General features: G+C 41.5%; 1 protein-coding gene across 2 annotated transcripts in view; it reads left to right on the top strand.

The window, feature by feature from the left end:
- The first annotated feature begins 807 nt into the window (after window positions 1-807).
- DCLRE1C (DNA cross-link repair 1C) overlaps window positions 808-17,871 on the top strand; it is a 34,026-nt gene continuing 16,962 nt past the window's right edge. Inside the window, exons 1-5 of one of the 2 annotated variants that reach the window (XM_005894846.3) lie at window positions 808-986; window positions 10,130-10,181; window positions 12,719-12,803; window positions 15,510-15,569; window positions 17,245-17,300. In XM_005894846.3, coding sequence (XP_005894908.2) covers window positions 878-986; window positions 10,130-10,181; window positions 12,719-12,803; window positions 15,510-15,569; window positions 17,245-17,300 — 362 coding nt within the window. In that variant the 5' untranslated portion in view covers window positions 808-877. The remainder of the gene's footprint in view (window positions 987-10,129; window positions 10,182-12,718; window positions 12,804-15,509; window positions 15,570-17,244; window positions 17,301-17,871) is intronic. The other variant, XM_070381917.1, reaches the window with a different exon arrangement.

Consider the following 17,871-nt stretch of genomic DNA (forward strand, 5'->3'; position numbering starts at 1 on the left):
AGCATGTAGGCCCACACAATACTTTAGCAAACCTTTTCATAAAGTTGCTTTGATGTTTAAAAACTCCATACCTTTCATCTATCACCCTACCATTGTTTTACTTTTATACATCTTTCTAACTTCCAGAAAACAATAACAACAACAAAACATCTCAGAAGAGTTGGAGGTTGGGGAGGCTAGCAGCTAAACTCTCCCTGAGATCTTTACTTATCTACCCTAAGATCATGCATCTGAGCTTGATTGTCAGAGATTGTGTATTTTACTCAGTTTGTAGATTATAAATGGAAACGGGGACTAATAGTTTTCGAATATACCACAAGACTGATACAATTTTCTCACACAGTCTTCACGATTATCCCATAAAGAAGACAGTGGGAAGGGACAGAAAGAAGAGAAGCCAAAGCAAGCTTTCAGGAACACAGTGGACAAGAAGGAAGCAGAATGCAGTCTGATTTCAAAGCCAAGCTCCGCATCCCGCTTCTCATCCTTGGATGTAGTCGCCTGCTCTGGACGTTGTCTCCCTTCGCATTCTTGTTCCTGCACAGACCCAGGCAAAGCGACGATGTGTTGTGCCAAGGTATCCAGGAGGAGGCCCACTGCTCGCGTTACAGCCTAGATTCCACCCAGCCTCTCAGCTGTGAACGCAGAGCAGCCCAGGTGGTTGGTTTTAACCCACAGGTGACGGGAGGCCGGAAATGACAGAAAGCTCGTTGGCACCGCCCACCCCGGAAGCAGAGCTGCTCTGATTGGACTTTGCTGGGTCCGGCCGGCCAGTGGTGAGGCGGTGGCAAGTTCCCGGAAGTAGCGGCGCCGGCGGAGGCTGGGGCTTACGCGGCTCACTCGCGAGGCGGTTAGTCCGCCAAGGTTGACCGACGCTATGAGCTGCTTCGAGGGTCAGATGGCAGAGTATCCAACCATCTCCATAGACCGCTTCGACAGGGAGAACCTGAGGGCCCGTGCCTACTTCCTGTCCCACTGCCACAAAGGTGAGTGAGCGCAGCGCGTCGCCTCCTCCCGGGGACCCGGGCTGCGCGGGATCGGGCCCCTCGAAGAGGTCACCCATGTCTGGAGAGAAGGAAGGCGAGGGTCTTGTAGGAGGAAGTGCAAGCTTTGGGAGGCTATGCGAGAAACTAGCTTGGACCTTGCCCAGCCGAGCTCTTCAGTCTATCCGAGGCTTTATCTTCTCATCCCTCATACTGCGGGATAGAACAGCAACTACCAGTTGCCACTGACCCACGCCACTTTGATCTGCCACAACTGTTCGGTTCTTTTGAAAGCTCTCCCAGTGCCCAGTAATCAGAGGTTGACGGGTATTACTTAGTTCTTCCCCCACATCCTCGGGATTATGCCATACAGTTCAGTTTAGTCGCTCAGTCGTGACCGACTCTTTGCGACCCCATGGACTGCAGCACGCCAAGCTTCCCTGTCCATCACCAACTCCTGGAGCTTGTTCAAACTCATGTCCATCGAGTCGGTGATGCCATCCAACCATCTCATCCGCTGTCGTCCTCTTCTCCTCTTGCCTTCAGTCTTTCCCATCATCAGGGTCTTTTCCAATGAGTCAGTTCTAAGCATCAGGTGGCCAAAGTATTGGTGCTTCAACTTCAGCAACAGTCCTTCCAATGAATATTCAGGACTGATTTCCTTTAGAATGGACTGATTGGATCTCCTTGCAGTCCAAGGGACTCTCAAGAGTCTTCTCCAGCACCACAGTTCAGAAGCATCAATTTTTCGATGCTCAGCTTTCTTTATAGTCCAACTCTCACATCCATACATGACTACTGGAAAAACCATAGCTTTGACTGGACAGACCTTTCTCAGCAAAGTAATGTCTCCGCTTTTTAACATGCTGTCTAGGTTTGTCATAGCTTTTCTTCCGAGGAGAAGCGTCTTGTGCCATACTCCTACACACAGATAAGCAAGCATGCAGGCACTGAAAAGTCCTGTCTGTAAGCTAGACGAAGTGCAAGCTCCCCTCCCTTATAGATGTTCTGTCTAGAGGTGGGATGCAGGTTTCTTTTCTAGAGGGCCAGGTCAGGCAACTAGAATACGAATGTTTCACAGCTGGAACCTGTTAGGAATTAAGCCTGGCATCACCCTCTAACCATAGGGTCCCAAGGCTAACTGCTCCAGGCAAGGCTGGAGCATCTCTAAAGCGTTTTAGCCAGTCTCCAGGGCTGAGGTACCTGCTGATTTCACAACCACTTTCCATTTTAACATCTGACATACTGACTGATAGGTCACTAACTTTACCTATGAAAACAGGCTCCATATTCATTGTGCTAATTAGCACAGCTTTGGGCATTGACCAGAGATGAAGCTTAACTGGAGCAATCTGGAAGCTGCCTCTTGAGTGTGGACTTCCAGAGTAGCTTAAGTAGGATCCCCAACCCCTATTTTGAGGAGTGACTCAGATACTTATTTATGTACAAACCACACCGTGTGATATTAAAGTAAACTGCAAATACCAAAACTTGGCCCTCGTCGTGCGGTTGGTGTGCAGACCAGCCGTTGTCTTGTGTGTGGAGTCAGTCACTTTAAGGTAGTGTAAATTGATGAAATTTCTGCTTTGGGGAAATGCCTCTGCTTTCCAGCTCTTAGCTCCTTTTTTTTTTTCTCTCTCTTCAATGAGAAAAATCTGGACCTCCTTTCCTGATTCACTGAAGAGCATAGGAGCCTCTATACAGTCTTTCTGTGACTTGATAACATTTCTGTTTTTGCCTTGTTTTTCATTGGGAATTCACTGCTGGGTGAGAATATTTTCACCTTTTCTATTGAGTCTCCACAGGAGGTGTCTGAACTCGCATGTGGTGGCCACAATGAAACAATGGATTCAGGGCTTGGCTTTCGTATTTTGCAGTAGTGAGTTTGGAGAAAGAGTTCATATTCATCTAACGAAATTTGTCTGTCTGCTTGTTTTTGTATTTATATGTGTATTTATATTTTTACTTATTTTTTTAAATTGAGGAATAGTTGTGAAATCATCATCATTAGTTTGTACATTAACGAAGACTCTCCTGTCCAGCACTTTATAATAACTTTTCCTATTCTCTGATCCCACGTGGGTCTGTTTTCCCAATAAGGATGTAGACTCATCAAGGGCAAGAACTCTCCTTCTGCTTTCTGAGGTTTGCCACATTGCCCACTGGTGGTTTATAACCATTTTGGGAAACATTTCTTTGGATGTGTTATGGAGTGACTTGTACACTGCACGCCCCCAAACCCAAATTCAGATACTGAGTCCCTAACTCCCAGTGTGACTGCATTTGGAGAAGGGACTTTTAGGAGGTGATTAAGGTTAACTCCAATGTTCTGGAAAATTCCATGGACAGAGGAGCCTGGTGGGCTACACTGAATGGGGTCGCAAAGAGTTGGACACAAATGAGTAAATAACACCTGAAGGTTAAATGAGATTGTAAGGGTGAGGTTCTAATTTGATAGGATTGGTGGCCTTAGAAGAAAAGGAGGAGAGCTCACTCCCTCCATATGCACAGTGAGGAAAGGTGTGAACACATAGCAAGAACATGGCTGTTTGTAAGGCAGGAGGAGAGGCATCCCCAGAAATCAGTCTCGTCACCTTAATCTTGAACTTTAGCTGCCAGAAGTGTTAGAAATGCATTTCTGTTTAAGCCACACAGACTCTGATATTTTGTTATTGCAGCCTGAACTGAGTGACACAGGATGTCTGACAAGATCTGTGGCCTCTTGTTAACACCTGCATGTACACTGTTAGCATCACATCTTGATGAAAGTTAAGGTGGGCCATGGACCTGCTTGACGCTTGCTTATGGCCCATCTGGAATCCAGTGCTGTGCTCAGGGCAGACTTGACTAAGCACCAGTGAGGCCTGGAGGACAAGAGGGGACCCATAGCCTTAAGACAGTGGCCCAGAGTGGGGGAGGACCCCTTCTGGAGACAACTTAAGATGATTTATTCTGGTCAAGGAAAACAAAAAAGGCCCTGGAAGAGAGACTCTGCGTGCAGTCCTTGTTGTTGTTGAGTCACTCAGTCGTGTCCAACTCTTGTGACCCCATGGACTCCAGGGTCAGAGTCCCACCAGGCTCCTCTGTCCATAGGATTTCCCAGGCAAGAACACTGGAGTGGGTTTCCATTTCCTCCTCCAGGGAATCTTCCTGACTCAGGGGTCAAACCTGGGTCTCCTGCACTGCATGCAGATTTTTTACCACTGAGCCACTAGCATGACAAAGTAAACGCATTCAGGTTCCCTTGACTGCCCATGAGGAAGGAGCCTGGGGTGGTGGGCTGGACTGTCTTGATGGAACAGGGTGCTGCCCACTGAATTGGTTTGGGAACATGGAGCAGAGTCCTGAGTCAGCCTTCTATTTGTCATGACTCAAACAGTTTAGAAATGACATAACAGAGAGTCCTGCTCTGGGAAGTGCTCATTGTCCTGAAAAGCCTGGACCAGCAGTGACGTGAGGAGATGCACCCTCTGAGGCGGCAGGTGGACTGTCCTGTAGAGGCATGTGTTTGGTCAGTGTTGGCCACGTGAGGTGTGGTGATGGCCTTATTTTCATTAGTTAAGGATCATTACATACAAATTTGAGGGTGTGTGTGTTGGTAGTTCAGTTGCTGTGTTGTGTCTGACTCCTTGAGACCCCATGGACTGCATTATGCCAGGCTTCCCTGTCCATCACCAACTCCCAGAGCTTGCTCAAACTCATGTCCATCGAGTCACTATGCCATTCAACCATCTCATCCTCTGTCGTCCGCTTCTCCTCCTGCCCCCAATCCCTCCCAGCATCAGAGTCTTTTCCAATGAGTCAGCTCTTCGCATGAGGTGGCCAAAGTACTGGAGTTTCAGCTTTAGCATCATTCATTCCAAAGAAATCCCAGGGCTGATCTCCTTCAGAATGGACTGGTTGGATCTCCTTGCAGTCCAAGGGACTCTCAAGAGTCTTCTCCAACACCACAGTTCAAAAGCATCAATTCTCTGGCGCTCAGCCTTCTTCACAGTCCAACTCTCACATCCATACATGACCACAGGAAAAATCATAGCCTTGACTGCTGCTGCTGCTAAGTCACTTCAGTCGTGTCCAACTCTGTGTGACCCCATAGACGTCAGCTCACCAGGCTCCCCTGTCCCTGGGATTCTCCAGGCAAGAACACTGGAGTGGGTTGCCATTTCCTTCTCCAATGCGTGAAAGTGAAAAAGTGAAAGTGAAGTCGCTCAGTCGTGTCCGACTCTTAGTGACCCCATGGACTGCAGCCTACCAGGCTCCTCCATCCATGGGATTTTCCAGGCAAGAGTAACGGAGTGGGGTGCCATTGCCTTGACTAGACGGACCTTTGTTGGCAAAGTAATGTCTCTGCTTTTTAATATGCTGTCTAGGTTGGTCATACTTTCTTCCAAGGAGCAAGTGTCTTTTAATTTCATGGCTGCAGTCACCATCTGTAGTGATTTTGGAGCCCAGGAAAATAAAGTCTGTCACTGTTTCCAGTTTTCGCATCTATTTGCCATGAAATGATGGGACTGGGTGCCATGATCTTAGTTTTTTGAATGTTGAGTTTTAAGCCAACTTTTTCACTCTCTTCTTTCACTTTCATCAAGAGACTCTTTAGTTCTTTGCTTTCTGCCATAAGGATGGTATCATCTGCATATCTGAGGTTATTGATATTTCTCCCAGCAATCTTGATTCCAGCTTGTGCTTCATCCAGCCTGGCATTTTGCATGATGTACTCTGCATATAAGTTAAATAAGCAGGGTGACAATATACAGCATTGATGTACTCCTTTCCCAATTTGGAACCAGTCTGTTGTTCCATGTCCAGTTCTAACTGTTGCTTCTTGACCTGCGTACAGATTTCTCAGGAAGCAGGTAAGATGGTCTCATATTCCCATCTCTTCAAGAATTTTCCAGTTTGTTGTGATCCACACAACAAAGGCTTTGACATAGTCAATAAAGCAGAAGTAGATGTTTTTCTGGAACTCTCTTGCTTTTTTGATGATCCAGTGGATGTTGGCAATTTGATCTCTGGTTCCTCTGCCTTTTCTAAAACCAGCTTGAACATCTGGAAGTTCACAGTTCATGTACTGTTGAAGCCTGGCTTGGAGAAGTTTGAGCAATACTTTGCTAGCGTGTGAGACGAGTGCAATTGTGGGGTAGTTTGAACATCCTTTCGCGTTGTCTTTCTTTGGAATTGGGATGAAAACTGACCTTTTCCAGTGTTGGTAGTGATAGGGTAATTAGATATTTTTCTTGTGGGTTATTGCCACGCTATTTAACATTGTCTCCCCAACAGCCAAGCTTGACTGACTTTGCTTTCATCAGGGGTGGTAATGGGCAGTGTTTACATAAATGCAAATGAAAGTCAGTTTTGGTAAATGATTTGAGGAGGGATGACTTTCAAAATAACCAACTTAGTTATAGTTTTAAGTAAAATTAATTTCCAGCAGCATTTATGTATTAACCTTAAAAGAGCTGAAAAAAAGTTATAGAGAGAGAATACTTTTGTTTTAATTAGCTTTAAACTTACTAAACTTATTATCAGCTTTTAGAATACTTATAATGAAGGTTGTTAATTTGTGGTTAGACAGCAATTTTATGGCTGAATAATATCCTTCGTGCATGTAAACCACAGTTTTCTTTATCCATTCATCCACTGATGGACACTTAGGTTGTTTCCAGTCTTGGCTGTTGTAAATAACAGTGCAGTGAACCTGAGGTGCAGATACGTTTCTTCAGATAAATACACAGATTTGGAATTGCCAGATCATATGATAGTCCTATATTTTAATTTTTTGAGGAAATTCCATATTGTTTTCTATAAAATGGGCTGCACTAATTTACATTCCCACCAACAGTGCACAAGGGCTCCCATTTCTCTACATCCTTTTCAACATTTGTTATTTTTCTTATTGATAATAACCATTCTAATGGGTATGAGGTAATATCTTATACTGGGTTTGATTTACATTTCACTGGTGATTAGTGCGGAGAAGGCAATGGCACCCCACTCCAGTACTCTTGCCTGGAAAATCCCATGGACAGAGGAGCCTGGTGGGCTGCAGTCCATGGGGTCACTGAGGGTCGGACACGACTAAGCAACTTCACTTTCACTTTTCACTTTCATGCATTGGAGAAGGAAATGGCAACGCACTCCAGTGTTCTTGCCTGGAGAATCCCAGGGATGGGGGAGCCTGGTGGGCTGCCGTCTATGGGGTCGCACAGAGTCGGACACGACTGAAGCGACTTAGCAGCAGCAGCAGGTGATTAGTGATGTGGAACATCTTTTGATGTGCCTGTTGGCCATCTGTATGTCTTGGGGAAAATGTATATTTAGATCTGCCCATTAAAAAAAATCACTTTGTATTGATCATTTGTTTATTTTTGCTTTTGGTGTCAGATTTAGAAAAATCATCATCAAGACCCATATCAAGTAGCTTACTGCCTGTGTTTTCATCTAGAAATTTTATGGTTTCAGATCTTACATTCAAGTCTTTAATCTGTTTTGAGTTAATTCTTATGTATAGTATAAGATAGTGGTTAGGTTTCATTCTGAGTATAGCAACAAAGACCCAGCACAGCCAAAAATAAAAAAGTAAAGATTATATGTATATATATATATATATATAAACAACTATGGATTTGGGAGTAATTAGTCTTAAATTTTGAGGCGGGCATGGTAACCCACTCCAGTATCCTTGCCTGGAGAATTCCATGGACAGGGACAGGCCACAGTCCATGGGGTCACAGAGAGTTGGACGCAACTGAGTGCCTAACATTTTCACTTTTTATCATAAATTGACACAATATATGTGGGTTTATTTCTGGGCTTATTATTCTGTTTTGTTGATCTATCTATGTGTTTTTATGCCAGTACCATACTGTTTTAATTACTATAGCTTTGAAATACATTTTGTAATCAGAAAACATCTCCAGTTTTGTTCTTTTTCAAGACTACTTTGGCTATTTGGAGTCTTTTGTGGTTCTGTACAAATTTTATGATTATTTGAACTTTTTCTATGGATAATGTCAATGGAATTTTGATATTGGTTACATTGAGCCTGTTGATTGCTTTGTGTGGTATGGACAATTTAACAATATTGATTCTTTCAGTCTATGAACACAAAATAGCTTTCTATTTGTGTCATCTTCAATTTATTTTATTAATGTTTTATAGTTTTAAATATACAAACCTTCATTTCCTTGGTTAAGTTTATTCTTAGGCATTTTATTCTTTTTGATGTAGTTTTGAATGTTTGCTGAGAGATTGTTACAATGGCTTTATTATATTAAGGTATGTTCCATCTGTACCTGGTTTATTGAGATTTTTTTGTCATAAATGTATATTGAGTTTTGTCCAGTGCTTTTGTGCATCTGTTGAGATGATTATATGATTTTTATCCTTCATTTTGTTAATGAGATTATCACATTGATTGATTTGTGGATGTTGAACCAAGTTTGCATCCTTGGAATAAATCCCACTTAACCATGGTGTATGATCCTTTTAATATATTATTGAATTCTGTTTGCTAATATTTTGTTGAGGATTTTTTAGTCTATGTACATCAGGGATATTGGGCTGTATTTTCTTTTTTTGTGTGTGATGTCCTTGTCTGGTTTTGGTATCAGGGTAGTACTAGCTTCATAAAATGAGTTCTTTGAATGTTTGTAGAATTCAGCAGCAAAGTCATCAGGTCTGGGACTTTTGTTTGTTGGATTTTTTAAAATTACTGATATTAGAAAGGATATTTGATATCCTTACTAGTAATCAGTCTGCTCAGACTTTCTGTTTCATCATGATTGAGTCCTTCTAGGTTGTATGTTTCTAAGACTTTATCAATTTCTTCTAGGCCGTCCGCTATGTTGGTGTATAATTGTTCATAGTAGTCTCTTACTCTTTCTTTTCTGTGGCAACAGTTGTAATAACTCTTCTTTTATTTCTGATTTTATTCATTTGAGCCCTATGTCTCTCTCTCTTTTTTGTTGGTGAGTCTAGCAAAGACTCGCCAGTTATGTTTATCTTTTTAAAGAACCAGCTGTTACTGATTTTTCTCTGTTGCCTTTTTAGTCTCTATTTCTTTGTTTTTGTTCTAATTTTTGTTATTTCCTTCCTTCTAATAGTTTTGGGCTTTGTTATTTTTCTAGTTCATTAAATTGTAAAATTAGGTTGATTTTTCTTATTTTTTGAGGTGGAGATTTATCATTTGCACTTCCCCCTTAGAACTGTTTTTGTGCATCCCACATATTTTGGTATGTTTTATTTCCATTTTCATTTGTTTCAAGGTATTTTGGAATTTCTCTTTTGATTTCTTCTTTGGCCCATTGGTTGTTCAGTAGTGTGTTGTTTAATCTCCATATATTTGTGAATTTTCCAGGTTTCTTGTAATTAATTTTCTTTCTAGTTTTATACCATTGTAGTTGGAAAAGATGCTTGATATGATTTCAATCTTCTTAAATATATTGAGACTCATTTTGTGGCCTAATATGTGCATGTCTTGGACAGTGTTCCCTATGCATTTGAGAAGAATGTGTGTTCTATTGCTTTTGCATGGAACGTTCTGTATATATCTGTGAAGTTCATCTACTCTAATGTTTGTTTAAGTCCAGTGTCTCTTTAATGATTTTCAACCCAGCAGTCACAGTTGGCTGAGAAGTTAATGAAACTCTTCTTATTCTGGCCTAAGCCTGTATGGTTTCCTCAAGGATTCCATGGAAGCAAACTTGAATTTCCAGATGGACTAACTTAGTGACTGGAATTGAAGGGGTTAGAGAGAGCATGGTCCGAAGATGGTTGGATTGAAATAAAAGAGAGTAGAGGAAAATGATGGAAGCAGTTCCAAATGAGACTCTGGTCATGCATTCTTCTGTGGCTACTCCAAGTGATTTAGACTCTGCCCTAAGATACAGAGGCTCATTCTCCTTTTAAATGGCTTCTGTTGGCTCAGAGATGGTCAACTTTGGTGGTTCTTGTCCTGTTTTCGGTGGATTCTTCACTTGCAGAAGCAAGAGCTCATACAAATCAATGCTCCTATAAAAGTGAAACTCTCATTTATTTTCTCTTAAAAGGAAATCTATAAACAACAGACAACTCAGTTTCCCTGGGTCAAGGAATCCTCTGAAAAAATAATGTATTTATGATATCTGATTCTTTTATGTTTTCAGATCATATGAAAGGATTAAGAGCCCCTAGCTTGAAAAGAAGGTTGGAATGCAGGTAATTTTTTCTTGCTATTTATTTGTGTGGGCTTTTTTAAGTAAAACTTTTAATTGAGCTGTAACCTCTATGTAGGAAAGTACTTACATCATAAGGAAACAGTCTGATGGACTTTCACAAGTATACACATGTGCAGCTTCTGCCCAGCCTGAGAAACAACAGCACTCACCTGGTACAGAACTCTGTCCCTCCCCAACTTGGTCTTTCCCACTCACAGATAACCTGTCTTCTGACTTCTGCCATCATTGTTTAGCTTTTGGTTGTAAAATCAATTCTATCTTATGGATGAGGAAACTGAGGAACCAGAGGGGTTAGATGAGTTGCCCAAGGTCACACAGCTAGTAATGGGGGACCAGGACTCCCGCCAGGTCTGTTGGATTTTAGAGCCGGTATATTAGTCATCTATTGCTGCGTAGCAAACTACCCACAAGCTCAGTGGCTTAAAGTAACCCTAATCATGTATTCTGTCTCTATTCTGTTTCTGAGGGTCAGGAGCTCTGACAGGGCATAGTGGGGATGGCTGGTTTCTGCCTGACTGGGTATTATATGGGGCTGGCGTTACGTCTGGAGGCTTATTCATTCAATGTCTGACACCTGAGTTAGGCAGACTCAAACAGTTGGGGCCCTTTGGGTATCTCCACCTCTAAAAATATCTCTTCAGCATAGTGGTTTCAGGATAGCTGGAGTTTTTAAAGAAAAAAAAAGTGTACATCCCAAATGAGAGCTGTGTTAGTTGCTCAATTGTGTCGGACTCAATTTTGCGACCCCGTGGACATAGCCTACCACATTCCTCTGTCCTTGGGATTCTCCAGTCAAGAATACTTCAGTGGGTTGCCAATTCCTTCTCCAAGGTATCAATCCACCCAGGGATTGAACCTAGGTTTCCTGCATTGCAGGCGAATTCTTGACCATCTGGCCACCAGAGACCTATAACAGAGAGCTAGCGGCAGCCATATTGTCCAGAGATCTAGACTCGGAAGCCCTACAGTATTACTTCCATTACATTCTGTTGGTTCAGATTCAAGGGGAGGTCAACACAGATCCCTCCTGTCAGTGGAAGTTCCATGACCATTTTGTTAAGAAGGCTGTGTGTGGTTGGGGGGATATATGGTTAACATGGCCATCTTTGGAAAGTATGATCTACCATAGACTGCATTCCTAACCTCTAAATTGGAGTGTCCCAACTCTCTGCGACCCCATGGACTAATACAGTCCATGGAATTCTCCAGAGCCAGAATACTGGAGAGGGTAGCCTTTCCCTTCTCCAGCGGATCTTCCCAACCCAGGAATTGAACCAGGGTCTCCTGCATTGAAGGCTGATTCCTTATGGCAGAAAGTGAAGAAGAACTAAAGAGCCTCTTTATGAAAGTGCAAGAAGAGAGTAAAAAAGTTGGCTTACAACTCAACGTTCAGAAAACTAAGATCATGGCATCTGGTCCCATCACTTCATGGCAAATAGATGGGGAAACAATGGAAACAGTGACAGACTTTATTTTTTTGGACTCCAAAATCACTGCAGATAGTGACTGCAGCCATGAAATTAAAAGACACTTGCTCCTTGGAAGAGAAGTTATGACCAACCTAGCATATTAAACCTCAGCATATTAAAAAGCAGAGATAGTACTTTGCCAACAAAGGTCCGTCTAGTCAAAGCTATGGTTTTTCCAGTAGTCATGTATGGATGTGAGAGTTGGACCATAAAGAAAGCTGAGTGCCGAAGAATTGATGCTTTTGAACTGTGGTGTTGGAGAAGACTCTTGAGAGTCCTTTGGACTGCAAGGTGATCCAACCAGTCCGTCCTAGGGGAAATCAGTCCTGAATATTCATTGGAAGGGGTGATATTGAAGCTGAAACTCCAATACTTTGGCCACCTGATGCGAAGAAAGACCCTGATGCTGGGAAAGAATGAAGGCGGGAGGAGAAGGAGACGACAGAGAATGAGATGGTTGGATGGCATCACTGACTCAATGGACATGAGTTTGAGTAAATTCCAGGAGTTGGTGATGGACAGGGAAGCCTGGCGTACTGCAGTCCATGGGGTCGCAAAGAGTCGGACACAACTGAGCAACTGAACTGAACTGAAATTGGAGTGTTGAAGTTTTACAGTTTGTCATGAAATTGATTTCTACCAACTAAAAACATAAATGGAATAGATTTATATGAAGTACAAGGCAGATGTCTTCTGTCCCCTTGCCCCTTCTGCAGAGGTAGTTTACTCACGTATCTCTCCAGACACAGCTAATCCTGTAAAATTCATTTATTTAAGATGAGAATGGTGAGGACCAGCCTTTGAGGAGGTCAGAGGGCCCCGTCCGATCTGTCCTCTGCTTCTTGTCTGTCCCTTTACACCATCATGCGACTGAAGTGGTCATTGGACTGTTGGCCTGCTGGGAGCTATTCTAATACGTTTGTGTCAGCGCAGTTTCTGATTTATTCGAGACAACTGACACACATTGAAACATATTTCCTAGTCACCCAGATGGCGGCTCATTTTGAATTGCGCTCAAATGACTTTTTTCTTTTGTCTTTTTCCCCAGCTTGAAGGTTTGCTTATACTGTTCACCTGTTACTAAAGAGTTGTTGTTAACAAGCCCGAAGTACAGGTTTTGGGAGAAACGAATTGTAAGTTTTATTTTTTGAATGATACTAATTCTTTTTTTCAAGTGGAAAATATTTTTTGAGGTGTATTGAACAAAATATTGTCGTTATTCAAAGCCCACTTCCTCACAATGTATTTATCCACAGTAACCACCATGTCAATATTCAGCCTTTGCAATTCATTAGTTTAGAAGAAGTTGACATTTTATTGTTGTTGATTTTTCTTTCTTGTCCCCCAACATGATGACCTAGATGCTTAGTTTTGTCTAATCTCACAAGGTGTCTTTCTGAGTTGCATTTTAATGCTTTAAAGTGTAAACTGTTTATTGACAGAACTAATAAACCTTTTATTTAGATCATGGAATAGATTAGGAAAAATAAGAAAAATAAACATAACATTATTTATAATAAAGAACCAAAATAAAAGTAGAATGGATAATTTTGAATCTGGCCATATAAAATGGATATCTCCAATAGAAAGTTATAGTAAAGGTGAGAAAAACAAAGCATGGCATGAAAATGTGAAGATGGCAGGCAAGGTTATGTCATAACAGTAATTGCTCTAAATATAAATGGATTTATTTCAACTTTTGATCAGAAGACAAATTCTTGATTTAGGTTAAAAAAAATAGTTCCCCAAGTTTTGATCTACAAGACACATAGATAACACTAAAGGAAAAGTTCAGGTTGAAGTGGGAGGAAAAAAAAAAGGGAAAAGATATACTGAAAATTAGAAACTAAAAATGCCAGAGTAGCAACTATTACATCACGCAGAGAGTTGAAGGCAAAAAATATCATTAATTTCAAAGACTGTGTTTTTACTATTCAAAGGGACAACCTCTTAAAAGTATCAAGAAGATGCCACTTGGTGGTTGGGGAACTAAGATCCTGCAAGCTGCAAAGTGCAGCCAAAAAAAAGGAGAAAAGATATCAACATATATGCAACTAACAAAATAGCATCAGACCAGATATAGTAGTCCCTGATCACTCAGTGATTGATCGGAGAAACAACCGCAATGAGTAGATAGAATTAGGGGTTGTTATATGGATTAAACCATCAATACTTGGGGGAGCTAGCAGAGAGTTCCGGAGAAGGCAATGGCACCCCACTCCAGTACACTTGCCTGGAAAACCCCATGGACGGAGGAGCCTGGTAGGCTGCAGTCCATGGGGTTGTGAAGAGTCAGACACGACTGAGTGACTTGACTTTCACTTTTCACTTTCATGCATTGGAGAAGGAAATGGCAACCCACTCCAGTGTTCTTGCCTGGAGAATCTCAGGGACGGGGGAGCCTGGTGGGCTGCCGTCTATGGGGTCGCACAGAGTCGGACACGACTGAAGCGACTTAGCAGCAGCAGCAGAGAGTTCTGAACAAGAGTCTGTTTGATGTCTGACTGCTGACAACTTTCAGTTCCCATGTCCACCTTTCCCTTCTGCCCTACCTGTGGGCAAACTGGTTTTTAAAAAAGTCTACACCTTCCTTGGCACCTACATGGCATTCTAAGATGCAATCCCAGGCCCACCCTGTAACCACAGTAAAAATCAGGACCACTCACTCCCATTTTCTCAGGCCACACAAGCCACTTTGTCCCTGCCTGGGTTCTACCCTACCTACCATAGAAAATAAACTACCACAGAAAATAAAAAGGAAGATGAATAAAAGTAAAAGCTGGTCTGTAGAGAAATAAACTTCTGCCAAGACTGAAAAAACAAAGATGCATATAAAAATAACAAATGATATAAAGGAAAATAACTTAATAAACAGCAGTGCCTTGTTTTGAAAATTAATACAGTATATTTGATAATTTAGCTAGAGTGGATAAATACCTGGAAAAGTAGGAAAATCCCAAATTGAGGCAGGAAAAGATAAAGAAGTAGCCATCAAAGACATTAAAGCAGTTTTCAAAGATCTCTTCTTCAAAAAAAGCCTCAGGCCCAGATGGTTTTATCTTGCCTTTTGCCAAATATTCAAAGAACAAATAATCCCTACTGTAGGAGAGAATAAAAAGATAAGCTGCTCAACCTCACTGTCAAATGGATAATGATAATACATGGGGAAGAAAGGCCATTTCTATATGAGCACATTTGAACATCCTAATACTGAATCTAACAGTATTAAAAAAATAGTACATCATGAATACTGTGTGTTTAATCCAAAAGTGAAAGTTATTTTCACACCTGAACCTCACTGAAGGTATTATGATATCAGTGGACTAAAAAGATGAGAAATTATCTTCATTCATCAACGACTTACTGAATGCCTCTCTGTGCTGGTTGCCATTCTATGAAATGTGCGGATAGCTTCTTGAATCTGTGAATTAGGCCAACACATCACAGACTGATGGCAGACTGTGTTCTGCAGCAGAAAATCTAAATACAAAGAACATGTGACTACATGTTGTACAAAGACTCAAGTTCAATGGGAATGGGAGGGTTGGGGAGGTGAAGGGGGGAAATTGAATTCATAGTAGAAATGCTGTGTCAGAGGATGTACAGGTTTGTAAGGCATCCAATATATACATATTGCCATATCAACCTCAAGAAAGGTGTAATTTTAACTTTATCATGTTTTCAAGCTGTAAAACTGTTTTTATAGTGAAATCAGAAATTGTTCCACTGAGAGTCTGTAATATCTCTTAGTTCCCTTTCTGTGTTTAGATGGCAAAGGCATATAAAGTCATGAAAGACTGTGTACAATATGATATATACCTGATGTCTTATTTTAATAGGTATCAATTGAAATTGAAACTCCTACCCAGATATCTTTAGTCGATGAAGCATCAGGCGAGGTAACTAAATATTAAATATTGTATTTCTAAAAATTGTTATTTAGCATTAAATGATTATCTTTCTCCTTGATTTTGAATGCTCATTTAGCCAGAAATAAAATTTATAGTAAATGAATAAGTTTGTAAGGAAAAAAAAAAGTTTGTGATGTATTTATTTTCTACGTCTAAGGGACTGAACATTGCTTCTATCCAATTCTAAGGACAGAACTGCTTCTATTAGCGTCACATGCTAGTTATAGGAGTGCCATAGTAATGGTATGATTACTATGTAGTATGACTGCCACATGTATTGTTTATTATAATGTTAGGTATATAAAACAGTGTTTAATGTTTTTGCAGCAAATTTATGTATATTGTGATTTTTTTTCTGAATCATTTTCTTATTCAAGAAAAAGACATTGGTCAAGTGGATCTAGTTTATTTTTTTGTCCTTAAATTCAAACGCAGGTACTTTTGTGTTGTGCATTCAATTTTTTTTTTAATAGTAACTAGGATTGAAGACCCACCATTTATGTATGTATTTATTTTTATCTCAAATTATACATCGGGCAGGGAGGTATTTTCCTGTCTTACAGCAAATCCAGTTAGCATTTGTTACGTAGCCCAATTAGAACCTGCTTTGTTGACGCGTTGAAATCTGAAGAGTGTCCTTGGTGGTGTGGCTGTCATGGGACAGGGACGGACTTTTCACATGTCCTCCCTGGAGGAGATCAGACATTGAAGTACTTTTACAGTAACTGTTCCGAGGGAGAGGGAAGGGATGGCCTAGAACCTTCCTGAATGCCATCCTGAGCTCCGTTAGCTGGCACTTTGGGGAGATGCTCTCAGTCCCTGGTGGCCTGTGTTAGTGAGTGGCCTTCTCAGAATTGGGCAGCAGGCAGCAGGTGGCCCCCAGTGGTCAGAGTCCTGCCGCCCGACTCTGGTCCTTTCTGTTTCTTCTCACACACTGAGGCTTGTGTGTTTGTCTCCAGCTCCAACCAGTGGGAGAGCCTGTTTTAAAGGGGCCTGGGGAACAAACATAACTGGAGGAGTTGCCATGATGGAGCATAGCTGATTAACAATGTTGTGATGGTTTTAGGTGAACAGCGAAGGGACTCAGCCATACATACACATGTATCCATTCTCCCCCAAACTCCCCTCCCATCCAGGCTGCCACATAACATTGAGCAGAGTTCCCTGTGCTATACAGCAGGACCTTGTTGGTTATCCATTTTAAATACAGCATAGTGTTGATGTCCATCCAAACTTCCTAACTATCCCTTCCCTTCTCCCCATTCTTCCCCACTGGTAACCATAAGTTCATTCTTTAAGTCTCTGAGTCTGCTTCTGTTTTGTAAATAGGTTCATTTTTATCATTTCTTTTTAGATCCTGCATGTAAGGGATGTGATATTTCTTCTCCGCCTGACTTCCCTCACTCAGTATGACAATCTCTAGGCCCGTCACTTCATTTCTTTCTTCCCAAGAGTGGAAATGCTGTGTTGCATTGGAACTCTACTTTTAACCATTTGTTTTGTGAATAAGGATTCCACTTGTTTCCAGGATTTGGAGAGTGGGGAAAGGAGCAAGATATAGCAAGTTCTTGAGAAGTACTTGTGTACGTTCTACTCAGGAGGGCTTTGTTTAGCTGGGTCCTAATGATAACTTCTATTATTATTTTTTTTTCTTTCTTTTTAGAAGGAAGAGATTGTTGTGACTCTTTTACCTGCTGGTCATTGCCCAGGATCAGTTATGTAAGGGGGTTCATCTGTTTTGCCCATTTATTTTGTGTTGATATGTATTACATTTGTAGAAATAAACTTGTAGGGTCTAGAAAATAACGTGTACCAGGAGATTTGCTTCTTGTGATGGCAATTCTTTTAACCTTTATTTCCAGGGTTAAACTAGGGGGGACCGGGGCACAGGTTATGTTCAAAATGTGGCTTTCTTACAATGGAAGACTTCAGTAGCAATCTTTCCACGGGCTTTGCATTTTCTCATCATATGGATCTTTTTCTCCATGAGCAGGAGAAAAAGATTTCTCCTGTATACAGTCAAAGGTGCTGATGCATTTTAGGGGACATCTCTTGCAAACGCAGCGATATCTCCACCATGTTATGTTTTCCCTCTTTGGGAAGACGTGGCAGCTGAGGGTTCAGTGTGGTTTAACACTTTGGGAATTACATCAGCACCGTATCACAGCAGCTGTGTTTGGCAGGCAACATGGGCTATGGATTTAGTATATATTTGTATTTAGTATATATTTAGTGGGCTTCCCTGGTAGCTTAACTGGTAAAGAATTCACCTGCAGGGCTTCCCTGGTGG

Source organism: Bos mutus, chromosome 13 (assembly GCF_027580195.1).
Source record: "Bos mutus isolate GX-2022 chromosome 13, NWIPB_WYAK_1.1, whole genome shotgun sequence".
NCBI lineage: Eukaryota > Metazoa > Chordata > Mammalia > Artiodactyla > Bovidae > Bos > Bos mutus.